This window comes from Colletotrichum abscissum (genome assembly GCF_030869225.1).
Source record: "Colletotrichum abscissum strain IMI 504890 chromosome Unknown Scaffold_14.1, whole genome shotgun sequence".
In the NCBI taxonomy this organism is placed as follows: domain Eukaryota; kingdom Fungi; phylum Ascomycota; class Sordariomycetes; order Glomerellales; family Glomerellaceae; genus Colletotrichum; species Colletotrichum abscissum.
The window spans coordinates 420,191-441,199 of NW_026850032.1; the positions used below are offsets into that span (position 1 = coordinate 420,191).

The 21,009-nt window shown below is 56.0% G+C and overlaps 6 protein-coding genes across 6 annotated transcripts; 4 read left to right on the forward strand and 2 right to left on the reverse strand.

The window, feature by feature from the left end:
- Window positions 1-400: 400 nt before the first annotated feature.
- Window positions 401-2,768, forward strand: CABS01_06723 (glycosyl hydrolase family 31; the record flags this gene model as incomplete). Its single annotated transcript, XM_060540088.1, has 2 exons — window positions 401-574; window positions 639-2,768. The coding sequence occupies 2 exons, from the start codon at window positions 401-403 to the stop codon at window positions 2,766-2,768; spliced, it is 2,304 nt and encodes a 767-aa protein (XP_060403772.1).
- A 1,953-nt stretch (window positions 2,769-4,721) lies between these two features.
- CABS01_06724 (glycosyl hydrolase family 3 N terminal domain-containing protein) lies at window positions 4,722-8,279 on the reverse strand (the record flags this gene model as incomplete). The annotated part of the gene is made up of 6 exons (XM_060540089.1): window positions 4,722-4,739; window positions 4,811-4,897; window positions 4,977-6,211; window positions 6,270-7,544; window positions 7,622-7,740; window positions 7,972-8,279. 6 exons carry the CDS (start codon window positions 8,277-8,279, stop codon window positions 4,722-4,724), a joined length of 3,042 nt encoding a protein of 1,013 aa, XP_060403773.1.
- Window positions 8,280-9,532: 1,253 nt separating this feature from the next.
- CABS01_06725 (N-acetylglucosamine-6-phosphate deacetylase) lies at window positions 9,533-10,981 on the forward strand (the record flags this gene model as incomplete). The annotated part of the gene is made up of 3 exons (XM_060540090.1): window positions 9,533-9,910; window positions 9,971-10,644; window positions 10,711-10,981. The coding sequence occupies 3 exons, from the start codon at window positions 9,533-9,535 to the stop codon at window positions 10,979-10,981; spliced, it is 1,323 nt and encodes a 440-aa protein (XP_060403774.1).
- Window positions 10,982-11,958: 977 nt separating this feature from the next.
- Window positions 11,959-13,699, forward strand: CABS01_06726 (NDT80/PhoG like DNA-binding protein; the record flags this gene model as incomplete). Its single annotated transcript, XM_060540091.1, has 3 exons — window positions 11,959-12,068; window positions 12,214-13,527; window positions 13,579-13,699. 3 exons carry the CDS (start codon window positions 11,959-11,961, stop codon window positions 13,697-13,699), a joined length of 1,545 nt encoding a protein of 514 aa, XP_060403775.1.
- Window positions 13,700-14,502: 803 nt separating this feature from the next.
- Window positions 14,503-15,973, reverse strand: CABS01_06727 (glucosamine-6-phosphate isomerase; the record flags this gene model as incomplete). The annotated part of the gene is made up of 4 exons (XM_060540092.1): window positions 14,503-15,030; window positions 15,087-15,632; window positions 15,692-15,724; window positions 15,794-15,973. 4 exons carry the CDS (start codon window positions 15,971-15,973, stop codon window positions 14,503-14,505), a joined length of 1,287 nt encoding a protein of 428 aa, XP_060403776.1.
- Window positions 15,974-19,018: 3,045 nt separating this feature from the next.
- On the forward strand, window positions 19,019-20,847 carry CABS01_06728 (hexokinase; the record flags this gene model as incomplete). The annotated part of the gene is made up of 3 exons (XM_060540093.1): window positions 19,019-19,653; window positions 19,724-20,302; window positions 20,364-20,847. The coding sequence occupies 3 exons, from the start codon at window positions 19,019-19,021 to the stop codon at window positions 20,845-20,847; spliced, it is 1,698 nt and encodes a 565-aa protein (XP_060403777.1).
- Window positions 20,848-21,009: the final 162 nt, after the last annotated feature.

Genomic DNA, 21,009 nt, shown 5'->3' on the forward strand with positions numbered 1-21,009 from the left:
CCGGCCCACTTCGGATCCTGCGCCATCGGGCCGCACCCCGGGACCAATCGGTGGACGTCAATGGCTAAACATGAATCAGCGGCCTCGTCCCCGAGGCTCGCTCTATTGCGGAGTACCGGCGGGATTGCAACGATGGGATTCGCCCAATATCTCCCCGACAGCGGGACTCTGCCGTGTTGCGTGTGAGCCCTCTCTCCAAGACGACCCCTCCGATTAATCCTCCGCACGCCTCGTGCTCCAAGAAATTTTGTCGTACAAGAGACGAGATTCACTTCAGTCTTGAGCCGCTTCTCCCGGCTGAATTGTGTTCCTCTCGATTCATCACAACCGTCTTCTCTCTGTTTCGTCGTCCTTTTTGTCAGTGTGTGTGAGAGATACCCCCCCTTTCAAGGAAACCATCATGGTCCGTCTTCGCGATGGCATGTGGCTGCCCGCCGAGGGCACGGCGACAGAGTACGCAGAGGAAGTTTACTACACCACTGAGATTGAGGGTGGAAAGGGTCTCAGCTTGTTGTGCCCGACGAGAAAGATCAAGACGCGGGGTCACACTTTGAATGCGAGCACAGTCACTCTTGTAAGTCAACGACTCATACCCTCACTTTCACTCCTCACCATGAAATGCCTTTGCTCACACGCAGCAACAGGACGTCAAGGCCGAATTCGACGGCGTCATCTCAGTCGAGGCAACGCACTGGGCCGGCGCCCTCAACAAGGGCCCCCATTTTGAGCTCTTCCCCGACGGCAGACCACCAGAAGCCGAGACAAAAATCACAAAGGGCGACAAGGGCACGACGACCCTGACCTCGGGCTCGCTATCCGCGACCATCCACCCAGACTTTGACATACAGTTCCACAGCACCGACGGCGCCAAGCGGCTGACGTCGCTCGGCAGCCGAAGCGTCGGCCTCGCCTACAACCCCGCGCCAAGCACCCCGATGCAGACGGGCGACATGCGCGACTTCAAGCACTACATGTTCACCCAGACCACCCTCGGCGTCGGCGAGACCATCCACGGCCTCGGCGAGCGCTTCGGCGCCTACAACAAAGTCGGCCAGTCCATCTCCCTCTGGAACGCCGACGGCGGCACCTCCAGCGAGCAGGCCTACAAGAACGTCTCCTTCTGGCTCAGTTCCAAGGGCTACGGCGTGTTCATCGACACGCCGGGGCGCGTGGAGCTCGAGGTCGGCAGCGAGCGCTGCAACCGCCTGCAGACCGTCGTCGAGGGCCAGCGGCTCAAGTGGTACCTCATCTACGGGCCCACCCCGAAAGACATCCTCAAGCGCTACACCACGCTCACGGGCCGCGCCGGCAAAGTACCCAGCTGGAGCTTCGGCCTGTGGCTGACGACGAGCTTTACGACGAACTACGACGAGGAGACGGTCAACACCTTCCTCGAGGGCATGAAGGCCCGCGGCTCGCCCGTCGACGTGTTCCACTATGACTGCTTCTGGATGAAGGCTTTCACGTGGACCGACTTCGTCTTTGACTCGGAGCGCTTCCCGGACCCGAAGGCGCAAATCGCCCGCCTCAAGGAGTCCGGGCTGTGCAAAAAGGTCTGCGTGTGGATCAACCCCTACATCGCGCAGCACGGCGAGGCCTTCAAAGAGGCCGCGGACAAGGGATACCTCGTCAAGCGCAAGAACGGCGACGTCTGGCAGTGGGACCTGTGGCAGGCCGGCATGGGCCTCGTGGACTTCACCAACCCGGACGCCTGCGCGTGGTACGAGGAGAAGCTCAACACCTTGTTCGACCAGGGCGTCGACGCCATCAAGACGGATTTCGGCGAGCGCATCCCAACCCTCGACGTCGAGTGGCACGACAAGACGATCGACCCGGTCAAGATGCACAACTACTATGCCTTCTCCTACAACAAGGTCGTCTACGAGGCGCTGCAGAAGCGCTACGGCGCCGACGAGGCCGTCCTCTTCGCACGCGCCGCGTGCGCCGGCACCCAGCGGTTCCCGCTCCAGTGGGGCGGCGACTGCGAGTCCACGCCCGAGGCCATGGCCGAGTCGGTCCGCGGCGGGCTCGGGCTCGGCCTCAGCGGCTTCTCGTTCTGGAGCTGCGACATCGGCGGGTTCGAGGGGTACCCGCCGCCGTGGATCTACAAGCGGTGGGTGGCCATGGGTCTGCTGTGCAGCCACAGCCGGCTGCACGGGAGCAGCTCGTACCGCGTGCCCTGGGTGATTGACGACGACGATAAGTCCGAGGAAGGGTGCTCGCAGACGCTGGCGACGTGGACGAAGCTCAAGGCGAGGCTGATGCCGTATATCTACGCGCAGGCGCAGACGGCGGTGGAGAGGGGTTTGCCGCTCTCGCTGAGGGCCATGTGCATCGAGTTCCCCGAGGACCCGACGTCGTGGTACCTCGACCGGCAGTTCATGGTCGGCGACAGCCTGCTTGCGGCGCCCATCTTTGAGGAGTCGGGCGAGGTGGAGTTTTACCTGCCCAAGGGGAAGTGGACGTCGTTCTTCTCCGGGGAGCACCGCGAGGGGCCGGGGTGGTTCAAGGAGACGCACGGGTTCGGGACGCTGCCGTTGTACGTGCGGGAGAACTCGATTCTCGTGCTGGGAGCTGAGACGGCCGTCGGCGCCGTGTATGACTACGTGAGGGACAATGAGGTGCGGCTGTACCAGGTCAAGGAGGGGGCGGCGGCGACGCTGGTGGGGAGCGACGGTAAGAAGATTGGTGTTTTGGAAGTTGGGGCGGATGGGAAGCTCAAGGATACCGTCTTGTTGAATGGCAAGATTTCCATCAAGGAGCTCTGAAGTGGTGTTGGATGGTTATGATGATGACATGGTTCACGGACTTTTGGCCTGTTGAGTGGCACGTCATTGCTTTTGATGAATTATATGAGGCTATCTTGCATATCGGATTAGATGGCTTAGAGCCGGGCCTTTGTTTTCTAGTTCCTTGGTTTAAGTCTACTTACGATTTTCCAACAGTATTATCATCGTGATTAAGACCCCTTCCATCTGCATTCCTTCGCCGATGGGTGTCCGGCCCGTCCCAGCGGATGGATGCAGCCAACCAAGACTTGGCGGATAGTCGGGCATCCCCCACTCGCAAGATCCCAAGCCATGGAATGAAGCTATATGCTCCACCCCGCGTCGCTTACGATGAGCCTTGGAAGTAGTAGAAGGCGTCTCCTGAGACAAGGTACATCAAGCCAACATTTCAGCACCATGTAAGTACCGAAACCCCCTCATTCCCCAAACTATCTGGATGCAATCTCCAACTTACGATGCCCCATGCAAGCAGTACCTAGATTTTTGTTCACAATTCGGGCCAGGGAGCCCAGGAAACTAACCAGGGGGCTCACCCCAGCCGGCTACATATTTCCCCGCGAACCACAGATCATCTCATCTCCGCAATTTTCCCCCCTCCCCCCTCCCCCCGCACATCTCGGCCCCAGATTCCCTGATTGTGTACGAAGTAGCCACTCATGCATCTCCAAGGCCGCCGCTACGTAAACCGCAGCGGTTGCCGTATATTGTGTAAAAAGCACATGTTCGAAATGATTGACCACGAGATCATCAGAAAAATCGTTGCCTCCTTACAGGCTTAGCTTGAAGCCTCACTGGCACAGGTGGTCCCAAAAGGGGGGCAAACGAACGAAATTGCCAAGCTGTGCAATTATATAATGCAACCTGTTGGCCTCTCCCCCCCTATATCTCGCAGAGTTACATCTATTGTACGCATGTATGCAATCTATCTCGACGTAGTGGAAGCTGGACCTGCAGGAACCTGGCTAACCCCTTGACATAATCGTCCCGTCCAGTGCAGAAGACATGAGATGAACCACTTAATGGGCACCTCTGGTCAATTGAAAGCTGAATGCTTAATAGATAGAAAGGCGGGGTGTATTAGCCCGGGGTATCCGTATACTGGCGAGGATTCTGTACAGGATGTCTCGATTCAACGAGGGCTGCCCCCAAAGCAGCATCTTTCATCCCTCTCGGTTTCGGGAGCCGAACGGGACCTTCCGTCGGCTTGTATCCCTTTCCCATTCTCCCCGGATGGCCCCCCTAACCGCTCGATCAGACTGGGTGAACCGAATCACCCCTCTCTAGGTTCCGACTACTGTATGCGAAACAGCTACGATCTGTAAGACTTTTCTTTGGACGCTGTTGTGAAATTGTGCCATGTATCGGACGCGAACCCAACGCAAAGATATCCGGCCTCGGAGAAGGGAAATCGAAAGGGAAAAAAAGGCGAAGACATGATCCATATAGACCTCCCCCACCGCGATTGGGTTCTCCCTGTCCCAAGGTCCCCGGATCAGCAGTCCGTTGTGTGTACTGGATAAGATCTGGAACGATCCCACTCAATGATGACCCGCGATCTCGGGTTCTGGTTCCCCATAGACCCAGGCCCACGATCTCGGATTGTGACTCTGCGATGTGACTGTAAGTGTTAGTCCTACGGACACACCGTAACGCCCCCCTCTAGCATCAGACCCACGCCTCTAAAGGTAGTTTGGTGAAGGTTCATGTCTCATTACGGCTCCGTGACTGCGTGAAATGCCCATTATTCATTCATGACGAGCCTTTATATGCACTCTCGGGTATGAACCCTTCATTACCCATACTTGGTGCCTAAAAGCAGCTCATCCCACCTAGATACATACTCATCCGACGGTGATCCAGAAAACCCCAGATCCAAAAGGTATACCGCACGCTGAGCCTCCCATAGGAACATGTGCACATTGCAGGGAATCCTTAATTCAAATCAGTCCACTTTGGGAAACCCATCGTTAGCTCATCTGTCAATAAACGTCATCTTCATGAACTCAAGTCACACTACTCACGTTTTCTGGGGCGGTCGTAAGTTCCTCATAAGACTGCAAAATCTCAAATCCCATCGCCATGACATGTTCGTAAGCGTCGTCTTGCACCTGCGCACATGAGATCGTCAGTAAAGTCCCAACACGCAGCAAATCATATCAGATGGTGAGGAGGGTGACAAAAGCTTACCCAGCTAAGCACCGTCTTGGCCGACTTGTGCGCCTTGTTCTGCCGGACGCCCATCAAAGTAAGCCCCTGAAGTACAAGCGTATCCTGCGGTCCGGGATGAATCACGGGCGCCAAAACGCCACCGATGCCCTCGTCGACGGCAGAAAGCAAGGGCGGGATATACGTCGACAGCGGACTCCCCGGCCGACAGATAATGATCGTTCCCAGCAGCGCGTCGCCCGCGCCCTTTGCCCTCACGATGCCGCACGCTTTCGTCTCCTGCAGCGCGGACCGGTACAGCTCCAGCACCTCGGGGTTGGCGTTGGCAGCCACGTGGCCTAGCACGCTCTCGGCGTTGTCGAGGCCGTGGATGAGGTCGAAGCTGAGGTTGGCGCGCTGGATGCTCTGCAGCAGGCCCTCGGGGATCGCCCAGCCGCTCAGGTCGTGGATGGCGAGGTTCGTGAGGCGCTTCGGGAATTGTACGTCCCAGCCGTTGTTGGCGAACCAGCTCTTGACGCCACCGCCCTCGTCGATAGGGATGCCAAGGAAGACGCCCGGAAAGGAAGTTCCTAGCTGGATCTTCTTCACGGCCCGCTGGTTGTTGGTCAGGAGGTGCCGCAGCGCTCGCCTGTGGAGGGACCGGCCGACGGAGACGTTACGCTTGGTGGGGTCCACGAAGATGGCGCCGAGAATGCCGATGCCGTCTACAAAATACGTCGCAGCGAAGCCGTACAGGGCGTGTGTGCTGCTGTTCCGGACGACAAAGTGCGCCTCCTCGACGTTTGGCTTCGAGAGCTCGAAGCACGCGGCCGGCATCGACTCCAGATGGCCCAGGTCGACGGCGTTGGCGCGGGCGACGGCCTTTGTGAGCTCCTCGAGGCCGTGGGCATCGCGGCGGCGGTCGTACTCCTCCACGATCCAGTGCTGGCGCGACTTGAGCACCTTTTTGCTCTTTCGTAGTGTCCCTGGAAGAGTTCCCTTTGGTACAATGTGCCCGCAGAGAGCGCGTACTAACGCGTGCATCGCGGTTTCTGTAAAGTCGAAGGTGCAGATGTATGTACCGATGGACTTATCCATGGCAAAGTCGTACGGAGAGCTTACGGCCACGACGATGACAGATTTCTTCTGGCCACGGGTTCGTAGCATGGAACACATCATCTCGACGTGTTTGGTGAAGCCGGCTTGGTACAGGTTTCTGTTGGCGTCCGCGGTGATGATGATGATGCAGGATGCTCTGTGAATGAGATTTTCATGGACTTGATGTCAATCGAGTCAGCCCGCCCACATCATTCGTCGTCTTGAAGGGCTACGTACCTGGCCTGACTCCATTCGCAGTGTAGCTGGTATGGAGGAGCTTTCCGTGACGGGACCGAGCTAGAGAGCGTCCAAATTCCCTAAAGACACCCTCCCCACTCATGATGGCACCCTTTTCGCGGTGTAGCCAAGTATCGTGTGGTGTAGGAGCAAGCCTCTGGGCATCCTTCGCTTGAAGGATACTCTTGGTCAAGCTTGACGCTGGTAGTGGTTTCACTAATGGTGTGAGAAGGAGCAGCTCTTCTTCTTGGTGCATCGACTCGGATAGGGGTAACAGCTTTTCCTTGTCTCGAATGACCGTGATGGAATCATCGTATGATTTCCTCGCTAAAGCCATATGCGAGGGATGCAACTTGGACAAGAGTGATATGCCTGGTGGGTTAAGTGCTGTCTGCCAAGATGTGCAAGTGTCCTTGAGTCGTAGCACGCGGTTCAGAGACGTGTAGATCCGTTCCTTGGTGAAGATGCCGTTCTCGACACCTAGCTTGAGCCCCTTGATAGCTTCAAGCTGGACGTCATAGGCTCGGCAAAGAAGTACCAAGTCACATCCAGCCTCCACGGCCATAACAACTCCATTCTGTACACCGAGCTCGTGGGTCAGAGACTCCATTTCGAGACATTCTGAGATGGCGACACCGTCAAAACCGAGTTCCTCTCGAAGAAGATCGTCCACAACTTGATTGGATAAGCACGCGTGGGATACGTTCATGGAGGGGTTGGAGATGCCACAACCTCCCACGAACATGGCATCAAGCTTGCCCGTTGCTATTGCGTTCCGGAAAGGCACGAGGGCACTCAGACTGAGCTCTTCCAGAGTCTGTGTGATGATGGGAACGTCCAAGCTGGATCCCAAGAAGTCAAGGTTTCCATAGGACGGGAAATGCTTCCCGCAACTTGCGAGACCGGCATCGCGAATGCCGTTGATGGCGGCGATGCCGTACTGAGAGACCTCCTGAGGGTCATCGCCGGTGGCACGTACTCCGATAGGTTGATACCTAGCATTCGAGAGGACATCCAACACCGGGCCGAGCATGAAGTTGATGCCGCAGGCGCCGACCTCGGTAGCAGTAGCTTTTGACACTTCGTAGGCTAGTTCGACCCGGCCTGTGGCGGCGATGCCCATGGCACTGGGGAACTGGCACACATAGTCCTCGTCGAAGAGACTGTTGACACCGCCATTCTCTTGGTCAAGGGCAATGAGCAGTGGCTTGGGGTGGCCGGCCTTGTGTGCAATAGTCTGGAGTTCCTTGACTAACTTTGCCGTTTCTTGAGCAGCTACCCCATGGTATTAGCACACAATTCACGAGCTGTCGATATCAACAGAACTGATCAACAGCGCAAAGGGTACCGACATTTGAGGTTCTTGGCAGTCAAGATGATAGTCCCTAGGTGATGATCTTCAATTAGAGAACGGATCTGGGGCGTCACCTCAGTGCCATCCCAGCCCATGATGAGCATTTGGCCAATGGCCCTGTACGGCGCAACAGCATAGGCACGTCAGCAAGGAGCGAATCGGAAAGGAGCTAGGCGACTGGCATCATTGTGTTGGCCCTACTTCCAGATGCGATGCCGTAAATGGAACGAGGTAAAGGAACAAGACAAGGGCCCATGTGCGCAATTCGGCCATGAGATGAGGTGGAGGGCGGGTCGAGTCTGAAGGGAAGGAGAATATACTGCGTAGGTAAGGAACAGATGAACGTACCAATCGAGATCCTGCCATAGTGGGTCGAGCTCCTTGACTTGCCCCATAGCTAGTGGTCTGCGGCTCGTCACGTTTTGCCGCGCATAGTACCTCTCGAGATGGCGTGGTTTGAACGGGGTGAGGTGGTGTTGGCGTTGGCGGGTGTTGTTGTGGTGGTGGTGGTGGTGGCGGCGACCGTTCTCCGAGGTTGACGTTGACTTTGAAGTTGACGTTGATTCCCGGTTGCTGGACGGATGTGACCCGGAGCCGTCGCGCGGGACGAAGGAAGAGGAGAAGGAAGACGCGGCGGGCTGGGAGTGGGACGCCATGGGCGGCGGGAGCGGTAGGCTGCTGCACCAGCCACGACCGACAATCATTGGCTGGGGAGGAGAGCGGAAGGAGGGTGGGAAAGAAGATTGATTGGCTGATAGGAGCCGTGTCCGCCTTTGCCCGCACTTTGCCCGACCGGGGAAAGGACGTTTCTTATCGCGATAAAGAGGGTGGGGCGCCGTCCGTACCGGATCCACCCACTTTTTCGGAGGTGGGACGTGTGTTTGGTGTGGGGTACGTACCCAAAGACCAAAGCTCCATTTCCAATGTTAGCGTCTGTCTCTCTCTGATCTTCGGCCTTGACAACGGAACGTTACATGGAGCCTCACCACGTCAAACCTTCTTTTCTTTCCCTTCCGTTGCCCCGTCTAGACCGAGTCTGTCACTCCTGTGTCTCTTTAGGCTCTCTCCGGCTCCCACACATGCAACGCTCGTTGCTTTTGGGGATTGTCTTCTCCAAACGTGAATGTCAACGGCCCCAAAGGTCCCCGTCCCTGACACAATGTGTGGGGCCCGGGTAACTTCGTACCCCTCCGATTCTGGAACCTGGGAAGCAAAGCAGATGGTGAATGATGATGCGTTGCAACTTGCGCCGTGTGCTTGGGTGCTTTGCAGTGAAACAAGACCTCCCAGAAACGAATCGTCTCTACCATGTGGACCAGCCGTTGGTCAAGTACTTTTCTCTGACTCGGAGGGCACATGGCAGTGCAACCGGCACCGGTGCCATCGGCCTCTTATTGCGTATCTCTTGATCTCCGACCCCTCCATGAACCAAACCCCACCAAAAGGCACGTTTGATGCCTTTGCCAAACACATACACACCTACCTACCTTACGGAGTACACACACACCCGTGACCCAAATCTCCGTCCTATCTCATACCACCATGTGTGATGCCTATCTAGCTGCAACTGTGAGGGGCCATGACGATGTGTCCAACACTTTGGACGACCATGAGACTTTCCACGTAGGCCGGGCCATGCCGGTCCCCCCCAATGGTGAATTCGCCGCCGCCGGTCTCCAGCAAAAGTAAGCAAGCGCACCTGGCTGTTGCTGGTGAATAATACTCGAATCAGTCCTTCAAAGCCGCTCTGTTTCGCATTTTCTTTTCTTCATGGCGTCGTTACTGAAGTGCAACCCAAAGTCAACCCTCCACCAATCCGGAAGCACCTAAACCTCAACTTCAACCTCATCCCTCACCACCCAGTCTAAGATACACACATACCTACACGAAACACGTACAACACCCCATAATGCCCATCGCCATCCCAAAGACGCCAAAGAATGGCATCACGAAATTCACAAACTGCCGTCTCGTAAAGGGCGACGCTCTCGTATCAGAAGACATCTGGGTCAGCTCCGTCACGGGCAAGATCATCCACAGCCAGGCCGCCTTCTTCGACGACCTCTGCCTCCCGGATGAGACCATCAACTTGGGCGGCCGCATCGTGTCGGCCGGCATGATTGACTGCCAGCTCAACGGCGCCTTCGGCTTCAACTTTTCCACGCTGCTCGAGGACATGACGCAATACGGCAAAAAGGTCCGGGAGTTGAACAGGAAACTCGTGTCTACGGGCGTTACGTCCTACGTTCCGACACTCACTAGCCAAAAGCCAGAGCTCTATCAGGGGGTGAGTGAGACATCGTCCACATGATAATTGACGTGGATGCTAAGTGCTTTAAATATGCAGGCCTTGCCGTATCTTGGAGCATCAGGAGGTTTACAAGCAGCCCACGACGGAGCCGAATCGCTCGGCGCGCACGTAGAGGGCCCGTTCCTGAACCCCACCAAGAACGGCATTCACAACGTCGACGTCCTGCAGCAGGCAGAGACCTTTGACGACCTGGTCCGATGCTACGGCGCCGACAACATCGAGCCCAGCGCGGCCAACGGCGGCGTCATCCCGATTAAGATGATCACGGCGGCGCCGGAGCGGGGCAACATGACCAAGATTATCCCTGAGCTGCGGGAACGGGGCATCATCTACTCCATCGGCCACTCGGAGGCGACGTACGAGGACGCGTCGGCCGCCGTGGCAGCGGGTGCGACGATGATTACGCACTTGTTCAACGCCATGCGCCCCCTTCACCACCGTAACCCGGGCGTGTTTGGCGTGTTGGGACTGGCGGAGAGCTTGGCGCGGCCGTATTTTGGGATTATCTCTGATGGTATCCATCTTCATCCGACGACGATCAAGATTGCGTTCAATGCGCATCCTGATGGATTTATTTTGGTGACGGACGCTATGCATATGATGGGCCTTGCGGATGGGTCGTATCAGTGGGTCAATGGACAAGATGTGAATAACATCATCAAGGTCGGCTCTACGCTGTTGCTGGAGGGCACCGATACGATTGCTGGAAGGTGAGAGAGACACATCAATGGTTCGAGGCGACGTCTTTGACAGATACGGAACTAACAGCTCGATAGTGCCGTCACACTGATGGAATGCGTCAACAACTTCCTTCGGTGGTCTGGTACAGGGATTCCCAAGGCATTGAAGGCCGTCACGGCAACGCCCGCGGCGATGCTCGGTCTTCAAGGCGTCAAGGGGTCATTGGAAGACGGGGCGGATGCCGACTTGGTCATCTTCTCTGAAGAGACCAGAGAGGGCGCCACGCAGTTGGTGGTAGACGAGGTTTGGAAGTCTGGGGCGTTGGTGTCGAGCAGAAAGGACGATCAATCGCCGATTACGCCATAGAATGACGAATTGTAGGGAAATACACGAGTCAAAAATCTGGAGATACGTACGAAGACAGGGAAGAAAGATGGCAAGAGAAGAGAGAAGGACAGGGTCGAGCCCTCACAATAGACTGTATACTCATAGAACTGCCATCCGAACTTGAAGGTGTAAGTGGATGCGCAGATAAAGTTTCCAAGATGGCTGGAGATGGTTACTGGTAACACCAAGTGCCTTATTGGGTAGGGTAGAGGGGGCTTCGCTTAGTCCTCGCCAGAGTTTGGTTGATTGTGTGCTAGAGGATGGTTGCACAACACCCAAGTAAATTAGGTAGACGCCGATGTTCGGCCATAAATTACAAAATTTCCTAATGATGATAAACGAGGTTGATTGTCGGTTGATGAGTGAGAGAAAGAGTAGGGTGCTTCTGTACAGTGACAAGAACTGTGTTGCGGGAACCATCGGCCCATTAAAGTACTCGCTTGCGGTACTGTACAGAGTGCGTAACAGCCCGCAGAGGCATCCTTGAAGCTCCCCGCATCTTGGTGCCGTGACTTTAATTCCCTGCCTCCACAGTGCGATAACAGCCAGCCAATGACGGTACACGGGTGTTCTGATAGGGGTGGACACTGCGCAGGTGCTCTCCTTCCCTCTTTCTCGCGCGCTTCGACTCCACGCCTTCTCTCTCTCCAGAAGCCGAAGCATTGGAGAGAGCCCTCCGCTTTTGTATTTCCCATTGACACTCGTTAATGTAGGCCACCAGCGCCAACCACCCCCACGTCCCTTGACTTGTTTGTCCTTGTCCCAGTGGTCGCGGGCAATCCTTTTGCTCGAATCGACAGAGCTCTTTTTTCTAGAAACTTTCCATCCGGCAGTACTCGACACTACCTTGGACCAGGGCAGCGAAACCCCCAGACAACCTCCCCCACCCGGCCAGGCGTACGCAGCTGCGCGCATCGTCGGCACGGCGCTCGCTACACAAGTCCTACTACCATGCTATGGCTGCGTTCCATTCATTGTCGTCCGGCGCGACGCCCGGCGACGGCATGAGCCTCAATAGCGCCGTGGTCGATGGTATAGACTCTTCCATTTTTGACGATTCACTGCTGTAAGTGCTCTTCCCGTTTCATTCGGCACTTGGCGAGGCTGGTAAGACGCAGCGAAGTCAGCTCCTCCCGTCTCGCCAGCACCCGATCGCAACCATGAGACGAAAGTCAATTTGGCTAACACACGTCTCGCCTCCTCTCCTGCAGAGATACTGTCAATGGCACTTTCCCCACGTTACCCTTCACGCCCACCTACGGCTTCGAAGACTTCTCCGCCACCGGCTTCGAAGACCCCTTTGCATACTCAAATCGCCAATACGAAGCACCACCCGCTCCCGAAGACTTCAACCAAGACTCGCCCACGCAGGAGCTAGATAATAAGTTGCTCGGCTTTTCGGCCCCGACGCTGAAGGCGACGCTCTTGGACGGTACGGGCCAACATGTAGAACCCACCATGACGGCCGAGCTGTACGGCATGTTCTTCGTCGCCGAGGACGTCTTTGGCGCCGAGAACAGCGGCCGGCCTCTCGAGCTGACGTGCTACCGGCGAAACCTGTGGCAGTGCTCTGGCCAGGTAACCATACCGCGACACATTACCCACGTGGTGGACGAGCAGGGCCGACAGATGCCCCTATTCGAGCTGTCCGCCTCCATAACCGCCATCGAGTCCATCGAGGGCAAGGTCACAGAAATCATATCAATACCCTGGAAGAGCGCGCATCCCATAGGCGCCGAAGAACCAAAGTCCAACGGCGGACCGCCCAACATTGTCTTGGACCTGGCCAACGGGCAAGAGGTGGACGCAAACCGGATTTCCCTGCCGTTATCGTGGAAGAGGCTACAGTTCAAGCACGCAACGGCGAATAACGGACGGAGGAAGGGCCTTCAGCAACACTACATTGTGGAAATCAGCTTGGTCGGCAAGCTACAGTCGGGTGAATACATCAAGATTGCCGAAACCCACTCCGGCCCCGTCATCGTCAGAGGCCGCAGCCCGAGGAATTTCGACAGCCGGAAGGACATTCCCCTGACAGGTGGAGATAAGAAGGTTGGCGGGAGGAGCAACAGCGACGCTACCGCTGCGACGCCTCAGAAGGAGAATGGCGGCAACAGTGGCATTCCTACGCCGATACCCAAATATCAAAATGTTGGAAACGTCCAACAACCAGCAGACTGGGCGCCGCCGCAACTATATCGTGAGTCGAGCGGGGGTCAGCCGCCAGCCAAGAAGCTCGCCATGTCACCGGGTATCAACAGACCACCCATACCGGCATGGTCTACAGAACCCTCGAGAAGCCTGGGCAGGGCATCGGCATCCATCTCGGCTCCGCGCGGTGCCATTTCCGGCCCGATCAACCTATCGCTTTCAGAAGATGAGAGGAGTCCGAATAGGTCAAATTCGGACGTGCAGAGCCCGCAGTTCACCAAATCGACGGCGGCTGCGGGCCACAACCCGAGCCAGAGTCCCAAGGAAGAGGACGATCTACTATACGAATACTTTCCGCTTAGCGTCGACGACTGGTAAGGAACCTTCGAGTTCAGTAGCACTGCACGCGCTAACATGTCAAACAGGATGCCGCCAGTCGAGGCAATCTATCGCCCCCACGTAGTCCACCACACCATTGTACCGCCGGAAATCAAGGCACAGCAGCTCCGGAGCAAGGCAAAGAGATACTTCACCGCCGAATCGTAGGGTTTTATATATGGGAGCATATCTGATACGAATTGACGAAAGCCGCATTTGTGTTTGTTCTTTTTGTTTTTACCCATTCCTCTGTTTGGTTTCCTCCATTTTTGGTTGTGTATTATACGGTAATTATTACATGGAACTGCCATTCTACCGGGACGGCAGAGAATGGTTGGGGAGAGGGGCGGGCGGTTAAATGGCAAATTAGGTCTGATGCGGTTATACCCGAGTTGTAGGTGACAGAGACTCAAATACAGAACGATGATTACAGTCGGTCCAGCTTCTTTTCTGAAGGTCGAGTTTCCTTTCGTCGTATTGCGTGCAATACAGTATTTAACACATCACAACTCCCAAGGATGCTGTACAGTACGATACTGTACGAAAGTTTCTCGAAATATTTTTTTCTTTCTTTCTCAATTCTTCAAGTTTCTGAGTCCAACTACAAGACGAGCCCTGCTCTTTCTCAGATCCCTAATGCACCATCCAAGCGGACGTCAACCCCCATCTCAGGAGTTGTTTACTTCCTTATACAAAAGTTTCCTCTTTCCATACTACCAAAGTCATAAATCCCAGTCTCATGAAGTGTTTTATCTTTTTTTTGCCTTCCCTTTATTTGGCCGTGGTCTACTATGCTACATTCTGTTTAGGCCTTCTCCATACTAAAAAAAAAACCCTTCTCCTTTCCTACCGCAATGCGTCTTCAAATGGCATCTAGCGAGTGTAAAAAGATATCAATATGCTTACAAAAATCTCAGATTGAATAGAAAAGAAAAGAAAGACGAAAGAAGAGGAGCTGATCTCCGTCTTTCTCAAGCACCAACGGCATTGACCCTCGACATCATCTGCTGCTCCGGATTCGGCGTCAGCCGCCTCGCGAGCGCAGGCTCAGGGATCCTCGACGCCATACGATCAGGAACCAGCTCCGGCGTAGCAGACCTACTGACCGAGGACGTCTGCTGCTTCTCCGGGTTCGGCGTCAACCGCCCCGTGACCGCAGCAGGAACCCCCGGAATCCGCTCCGCCATCCGGTCCGTCACCAAATCGGGCGTCACGGCGCGGAGCTGCTGCTCCGAGGGGGTCTTTGTGCGGGAGGCCATGCTCTCGAAGACGAGCTCGATGTCCGGGGACGTGGAGCGCGAGCGGACTGGGTACTCCGTCGCCGGGGAGGCGCGGAGCAGGCGCGAGGTTGTGGGCTGCGGGTGGAGGATGGTGGGCGTGTCGACCTCGTCGATGCGGGTTATTGGGATCGGGGGAGGGGATGGGCCGGTGCGGATTTTGGAGGGGAGGATTTGTTCGAAGCCTTGTTCGCGGGCTACTTTTTCGATGGACTTGAAGTACTGGGATATTGTGTTAGCCATCCAGATTTCCCTCTTTGGTTTCCTTGGAGTCTTACCTTGACCGTCTTGACTTGCAGCTCGAGCGTCGCATCCTCATCTACGACTATCATGGGGTGAGGGTGCAGCTGCAGACTCGACAGCGTCCACATGTGGTTCACGCCCTGCTCGATACACCTCTGCAGCGCAAGAGCCTTCTTCGCGCCCAAGATGATCGCCACGACCTCGCGCGCCTCAAGCACGGTCTGGACGCCGACGGTGAGGGCTAGGCGCGGGACCTGGTCGACGTCGTTGCCGAAGAAGCGCGAGTTGGCGAGGATGGTGTCGTAGGCGAGCGTCTTGACGCGGGTGCGGGAGGCGAGGGAGGAACCCGGTTCGTTGAAGGCGATGTGGCCGTCCTCGCCGATGCCCGCGAGGAAGAGATCAATGCCACCGACGGCCTTGATTTTGGACTCGTAGGCGACGCACTCTGCTTCGAGGTTTGGGTTTTGGCCGTTGAGGATGTTTACGTTTTGGGGGTGGATGTTTACGTGGGAGAAGAGGTGCTTCCACATGAAGGAGTGGTATGATTCTGGGTGGTCGCGGGGGATGCCGACGTATTCATCCTGGGTTTGTTAGATGAGGCCCATGGAGGTGACATTGTTGTTATGAGATATCCACGTACCATGTTGAAGGTGATGACATTTTCAAAAGAGATCTATGAGTACACATGTTGTCAGTGACAAAGACGCTTGATGATGATGGTAGTTGAGAGACACGGTCCTACCTCTCCAGCCTTGTACTTCTGAACAAGGATCTTGTATACACCGAGAGGACTGCTTCCCGTGGGCAAGCCAAGGACGAAGGGATGCGCCGGGGTAGGGTTGAAGTGCTTGATGCGGTCAACGACGTAGTTGGCTACGTAGGCGCTGGCGGCCTCGGCATCGTCGCGGATAATCAGCCTCATCGTGGGGGTGGATGTGTTTACACGGATAGGGAAAGGTACAACGATACGATATTATACGAGGAGGTATAAGGTATAGGGCCGAGATGGACACAACAAGGGCAAGATGGTAGTCGGACACTCTCAGGTATCTTCAGCTTTCGTATTGTGAGGACAGAGAGGAAAGATAGATACGTGAGGGGGGCAAGATGAAAGGTGCCTTTGCTTATGAGGGAGCAATTACACCCAGGTGGACAGACCAAAAAGTCTTTGCGGTTCGCCCACGCCCCTCCTTCGAGGGGGTTCTACCCTCCTCGGGGCCCGTCTCGTCGCAAGACGCCTGACATCACAGACTTTTGCGGCAACAAGCCCCAAAGTATGCTGATGATTTTCCCACCGCAACCCCGTTTGTGTGGTGGAGGGGGATGGAACGTCACTGCTATCGGCCATGTTTGAGGAACAGAGTCCCACCACCAACCGGGCCGGCGGGGAGGGAACAAGTTGTACTGTACATCACATTATCAGCGTTGCCCGTGACATGTTGTTTTTTTATCGGCCGAGTTTCTCTTTCCAAAGGGATTGGATGTCGAAGCGCTCTCGACTCGTGAACAGCGGAGTTGGTGGACCAACAGGTCATGGTTTTGACGTGATCATCAGCGCGGTTCTACAAATGAGAATTAGGCTGATGAGGAGTCTGGTGATGAGCAGTACCTGTTGTGATCGTCTTGTTGCAGGCAGGCCGTATTTTCTCAGATAGCATATCGTCATTCACGATTTAGACTCGAGTTGAGCCGAGCTTCCCCGGGTTTGCCGGGCCAGGGTCGGGCATGTTCCTGTTTTCCCAGGCGGGGCGATGGTGGTGTTAAAGGAGCCATGTGGTCGGGTTCAATGACTCCCCAGCACCTAGCATGAGGAGGGGCCCAAGCTTGGAATAGCTGCTTTCTGAAGCTTCTACTGTGTGGATGTTTCGATACCGGCGCGCACGGGGTGGCGATGGTGGTTGCTTGTCGTTGACACGGCCGGCGTCCGTGAACTCGGGTCTCCCCTCCTTGGCTCTTTGGGGGCCCTGGACTTTCTGCGACCCAGCGGCTGACGATTGATTGCATGTCACTGCATGCCAGCAGGGGTGGACGGATGGCCTAGTGTACGTCTGGAGGATGCTGTGCTTTGCATGCAACTGATACGTGGGGACTGAAGCGAGCGATCTAACGTAACGGGCATGGTTGCCGCCGGCCGGCTACTTTAGTGTAGACTTCTCATGATACATAAGGTATAGAAGGACGGATACATAATTGATGGGACCGCTCGTGCGGTATCGTGGATGGTTCGAGCTTGAAAGGTCAACGGCGGCTCAGTCGTTGGTCAATTATGTACCGGATTGCTATGAGACGTGGTGCCGTGGTGGAAGCCTCGGCATTGATGATGAGAAGGATTGGTCCATTGGATGAGACAAGAGGCCGGTTGAGATTGATAGAGGCAACCATGCAGGGCCGGTAGAGGAGAACGTGTCAGTGCAACGGCGCGGCTGGTATCGTCAAAGATGGAAGCTTGATGGTAAGGTTGTGTATGGAGTACCCAGCATGGAGTCGTGGAGCGTTGGAGGTGTTGGTTGTTGCATGTAACTTTGGTAGTGGATCTTGACAATTTGGACAAGGTGAGAGAGTGGGGGATCGACCCTTCCTTGGGCTCCGAAAGCGCCGGAGTCGCTGTCCGTTTTCATCTGATCTTGGTCAGCCACACCACACCGTCTACTGAGCACACTCACAGCTTTCGCAACTATCAAAAAGCAACGTTACAGCTGGAGGGGGCAATTCTCCTCCTCCATCCCATCTTGCTCATTAGTTACCGTGCAGTAATGTCCACAGTCAACAAGCTCAACCACAATTGTCAGACAGTGCCCGCCGCGTCTTGTCTAGCAGACACCTATCTACCTTAGTGCTAAGCTTAAGCTCAGTGAGAGGTCCATTGAGCTACCAATTCCTGGCGTCTGCCAGCGAGTCCCAATGCTTCGGCTCAGCATTTCGTCTCTCCTGGTTTAGGTTGCTTCTATCCAAGTGCCACCTGTGGCTGTTGTCTCAGGCTCACAGCGTACCTATAGGCTCTGAGAAGTCTCTATCCTTTCCCTGCTATACGGTACTCTTTCATCGTTGCATGCGCTCATCTCTCATCTACCGGTTAAGCTTAGGTTCCATTCCTCTCATACTCACCCTCTCTTGTCTCTCTCACGCATCCTCTCACTCTATCCCCTGCAATTTCCAATAAACCTTCTCAACCAACTACGAGGCAACGCGGGCACTTACCCCTTCCCGCGTCCATCCATCCATCAACACGAGCTTTCGGCCCCCAAGTGAAGGAAGTGGGTTGGAGCATCGAGCCTGGACTGAGCTAGAGCAGATGAACCAGCCCTTAGGATTACCGCGTGTCGCCCCATCGCCTGTGCGACGTTGAAGACAACCTAGAAGACAATCCTCGCTCATTCCCGCTTCTCACCTTGCCCGCTCACTCACTACCTTGCCTCTCATCCAAGACACCAAGACACCGACCGGTCTTCTGTTCAGTGACCCATTGGTTGCTGGCCGGTGTCGCCATCGCCCTTCTCTCTCCCGACTACCCCCTCCCCACTTCGTCGTTGTTGTTCATCCACTGTCGTTCTTGTTGGATACGACGTCTCTGGGCTTCCACCGCCAACCCGAGCAGTAGAGCGAGGGGAGGGGACCGGCAGGTTCCATTCTCTGTTGTTCTGCCCTCCGTGCGGTGCGCCAGTCACCCTCTCGGGTTGTGCCTGTCGATCCGCTACCTGTCCGTCTACCGTTCCGCCGTGGAGTTCGTTCAAACGTTCGATCAGACATCTTTGCAACCCTCCACTACCTTACCTCTCACACTCTTCCTCGTTCTTTCTCACTCTCACTCTTACCATCTCACTCGCTTCACTCCATCTCAACGGCCTGTCTCCGGGGGACATGGCTCGTGCCCGATTCCGTTTATTTACAATCCGATACCTCGTCAGCTAGATGATCCGGCACCCGATTGTGACTTTCTCCGTTTCATAAACAAAAGTCTCTTAATGTCATGCAGCCATATTCACCTCCCACCATGGCCACGTTTCCAAAGTCTTTCCTGGCCGCCGTCGTCAAGCAGCTACTCCGGGGCAAATCGTTGATTCAAGCCCTCTTAGCGTTCTGGCTCACGCCACAAACCATCTCAGGGAAACCGACAACTTCAAAGGCGGATTGTTGCAGCACATCGGGGACGACGACGCCCTCGGGCCAAAGTATCGAGGAATACCTAAAAGAGGCCGAGCACCTCCTCCTGGGGCCCTTGCTGGACAACGATGGCCTTCTCGAGTTATCCAACGCCCTAAAGGCGCAGTTCAGAGATAAGTTGCAGACGAGCATGGCCTGCATGCTCCCTTCGTACAACCACCAGCTCCCCGGCGGGCACGAGGTCGGTCAATACCTGGCGGTGGACGTGGGGGGATCGACGCTGCGTATCGCGCTGGTCGAGCTGCGGGGTCGTGACGCCGTGGGCCGGGAGAGCGAGATTGTGCGGATGAGTTCGTTCAAGATCGACAACGACATTAGGAACTTGGAGGGCATGGCCTTCTTCGACTGGATGGCCGAGAGGATATGGGACATGGTGTCACAGGACGGCCAGGACCCTTCACGGCCCATGCCCATGGCCCTGGCATGGAGCTTTCCCATTGAGTAAGTTCAGTCCTCGTTGCTAGGGAACGATTTAATTCAACCGGGCGAGAACTAATCATCACCACAAAAGGCAAACATCACTAAAAGGCGGCCGCATCCACGGCATGGGCAAGGGCTTCCTCGCCGCCGAAGGCCTCATGGGCCAAGACCTCGGCGAGGTCATCGAGACCGCCTGCGCAGCTAGGGGCCTGAGAGGCACCCGGCTGCGCGTCATCCTCAACGACGGCGGCGCCACCCTGCTCTCCCAAGCCTACGTCCACCCGGCCACCCGCTTCGGCCTCATCCTCGGCACCGGCGTCAACATCGCCGCCTACCTCCCCGTCTCGCTGATCGGCAAGCCGAAATTCGGGGACCGCCCGCGGGAGTGGTGGAGCGAGGCGCGCGACGTCATCGTCAACACGGAGCTCGGCATGTTTGGCGGCGGGGGCGTCCTCAGCGTCACGCGCTGGGACGGGCTGTTGAAGCAGGGGCACCCGAGGCCCGATTTCCAGCCCTTGGAGCAGATGGTGAGCGGGTACTATCTCGGCGAGGTGGTGCGGTTTGCGTTGATTGAGGCGATTCGGACGACGGGGGTATTTGGCGGCGTGGTACCCAAGTCTCTTGATGAGCCGTACTCTTTGAAGTCCGAGACGATATCTACTATTGAAGGGTAAGCTTGACTTCCTCACACCCACCCTTTTTGACGAATACTCTGCTAACCATAATGACAGAGATACGTCACCATCACTCTCATCATCTATCGACCTCTTCATCGCCCAACATCCCTCATCTCACACTCCCACGCCATCAGACCTCGCCGCCCTCCGCAGCCTAGCCTCCTTCGTCTCAAGGAGGTCAGCCGCCATCATCGCAGCGTGCTTACATGCCGTATGGTCCCTCCGTCTCGAGTCTTTAGCCGAAGAAAAGGAGGCCAACGCAAACCGGACGGCGTCGACGAACCAGGAACCCGCAGAGGGCGAGGACGCGGACCTTCTTCACCAGAGAATAGAAAAGGAAACATCCCTGCCCCGAACGATGGTAGCCTACAACGGCAGCGTCATCGAGTGCTACCCGGGCTATCTGGCAATGTGCCAGTCGTACGTCGACGCGCTGGTCAACAGGGGCGACAGGAGCGTCGAGCTCGTGCCGGCGAAGGAGAGCTCGCTGCTGGGGGCCGGCGTCGCGCTGGCGAGGGCTTGTGATGGGACTGCGTAAAGGGGGCGAGGTTTTCCCTCACTGGGCGTCACATAACCCTCGAGAGTGTGTGGACTGAGAAATGGGAGGATAGAGATGATTTTGCACTTTTGAGTGGCATAATTTCTGACAACATGCATGGCAAGGAGTAAAAACATGGCTTTTTTTCTACAAAACGTATAT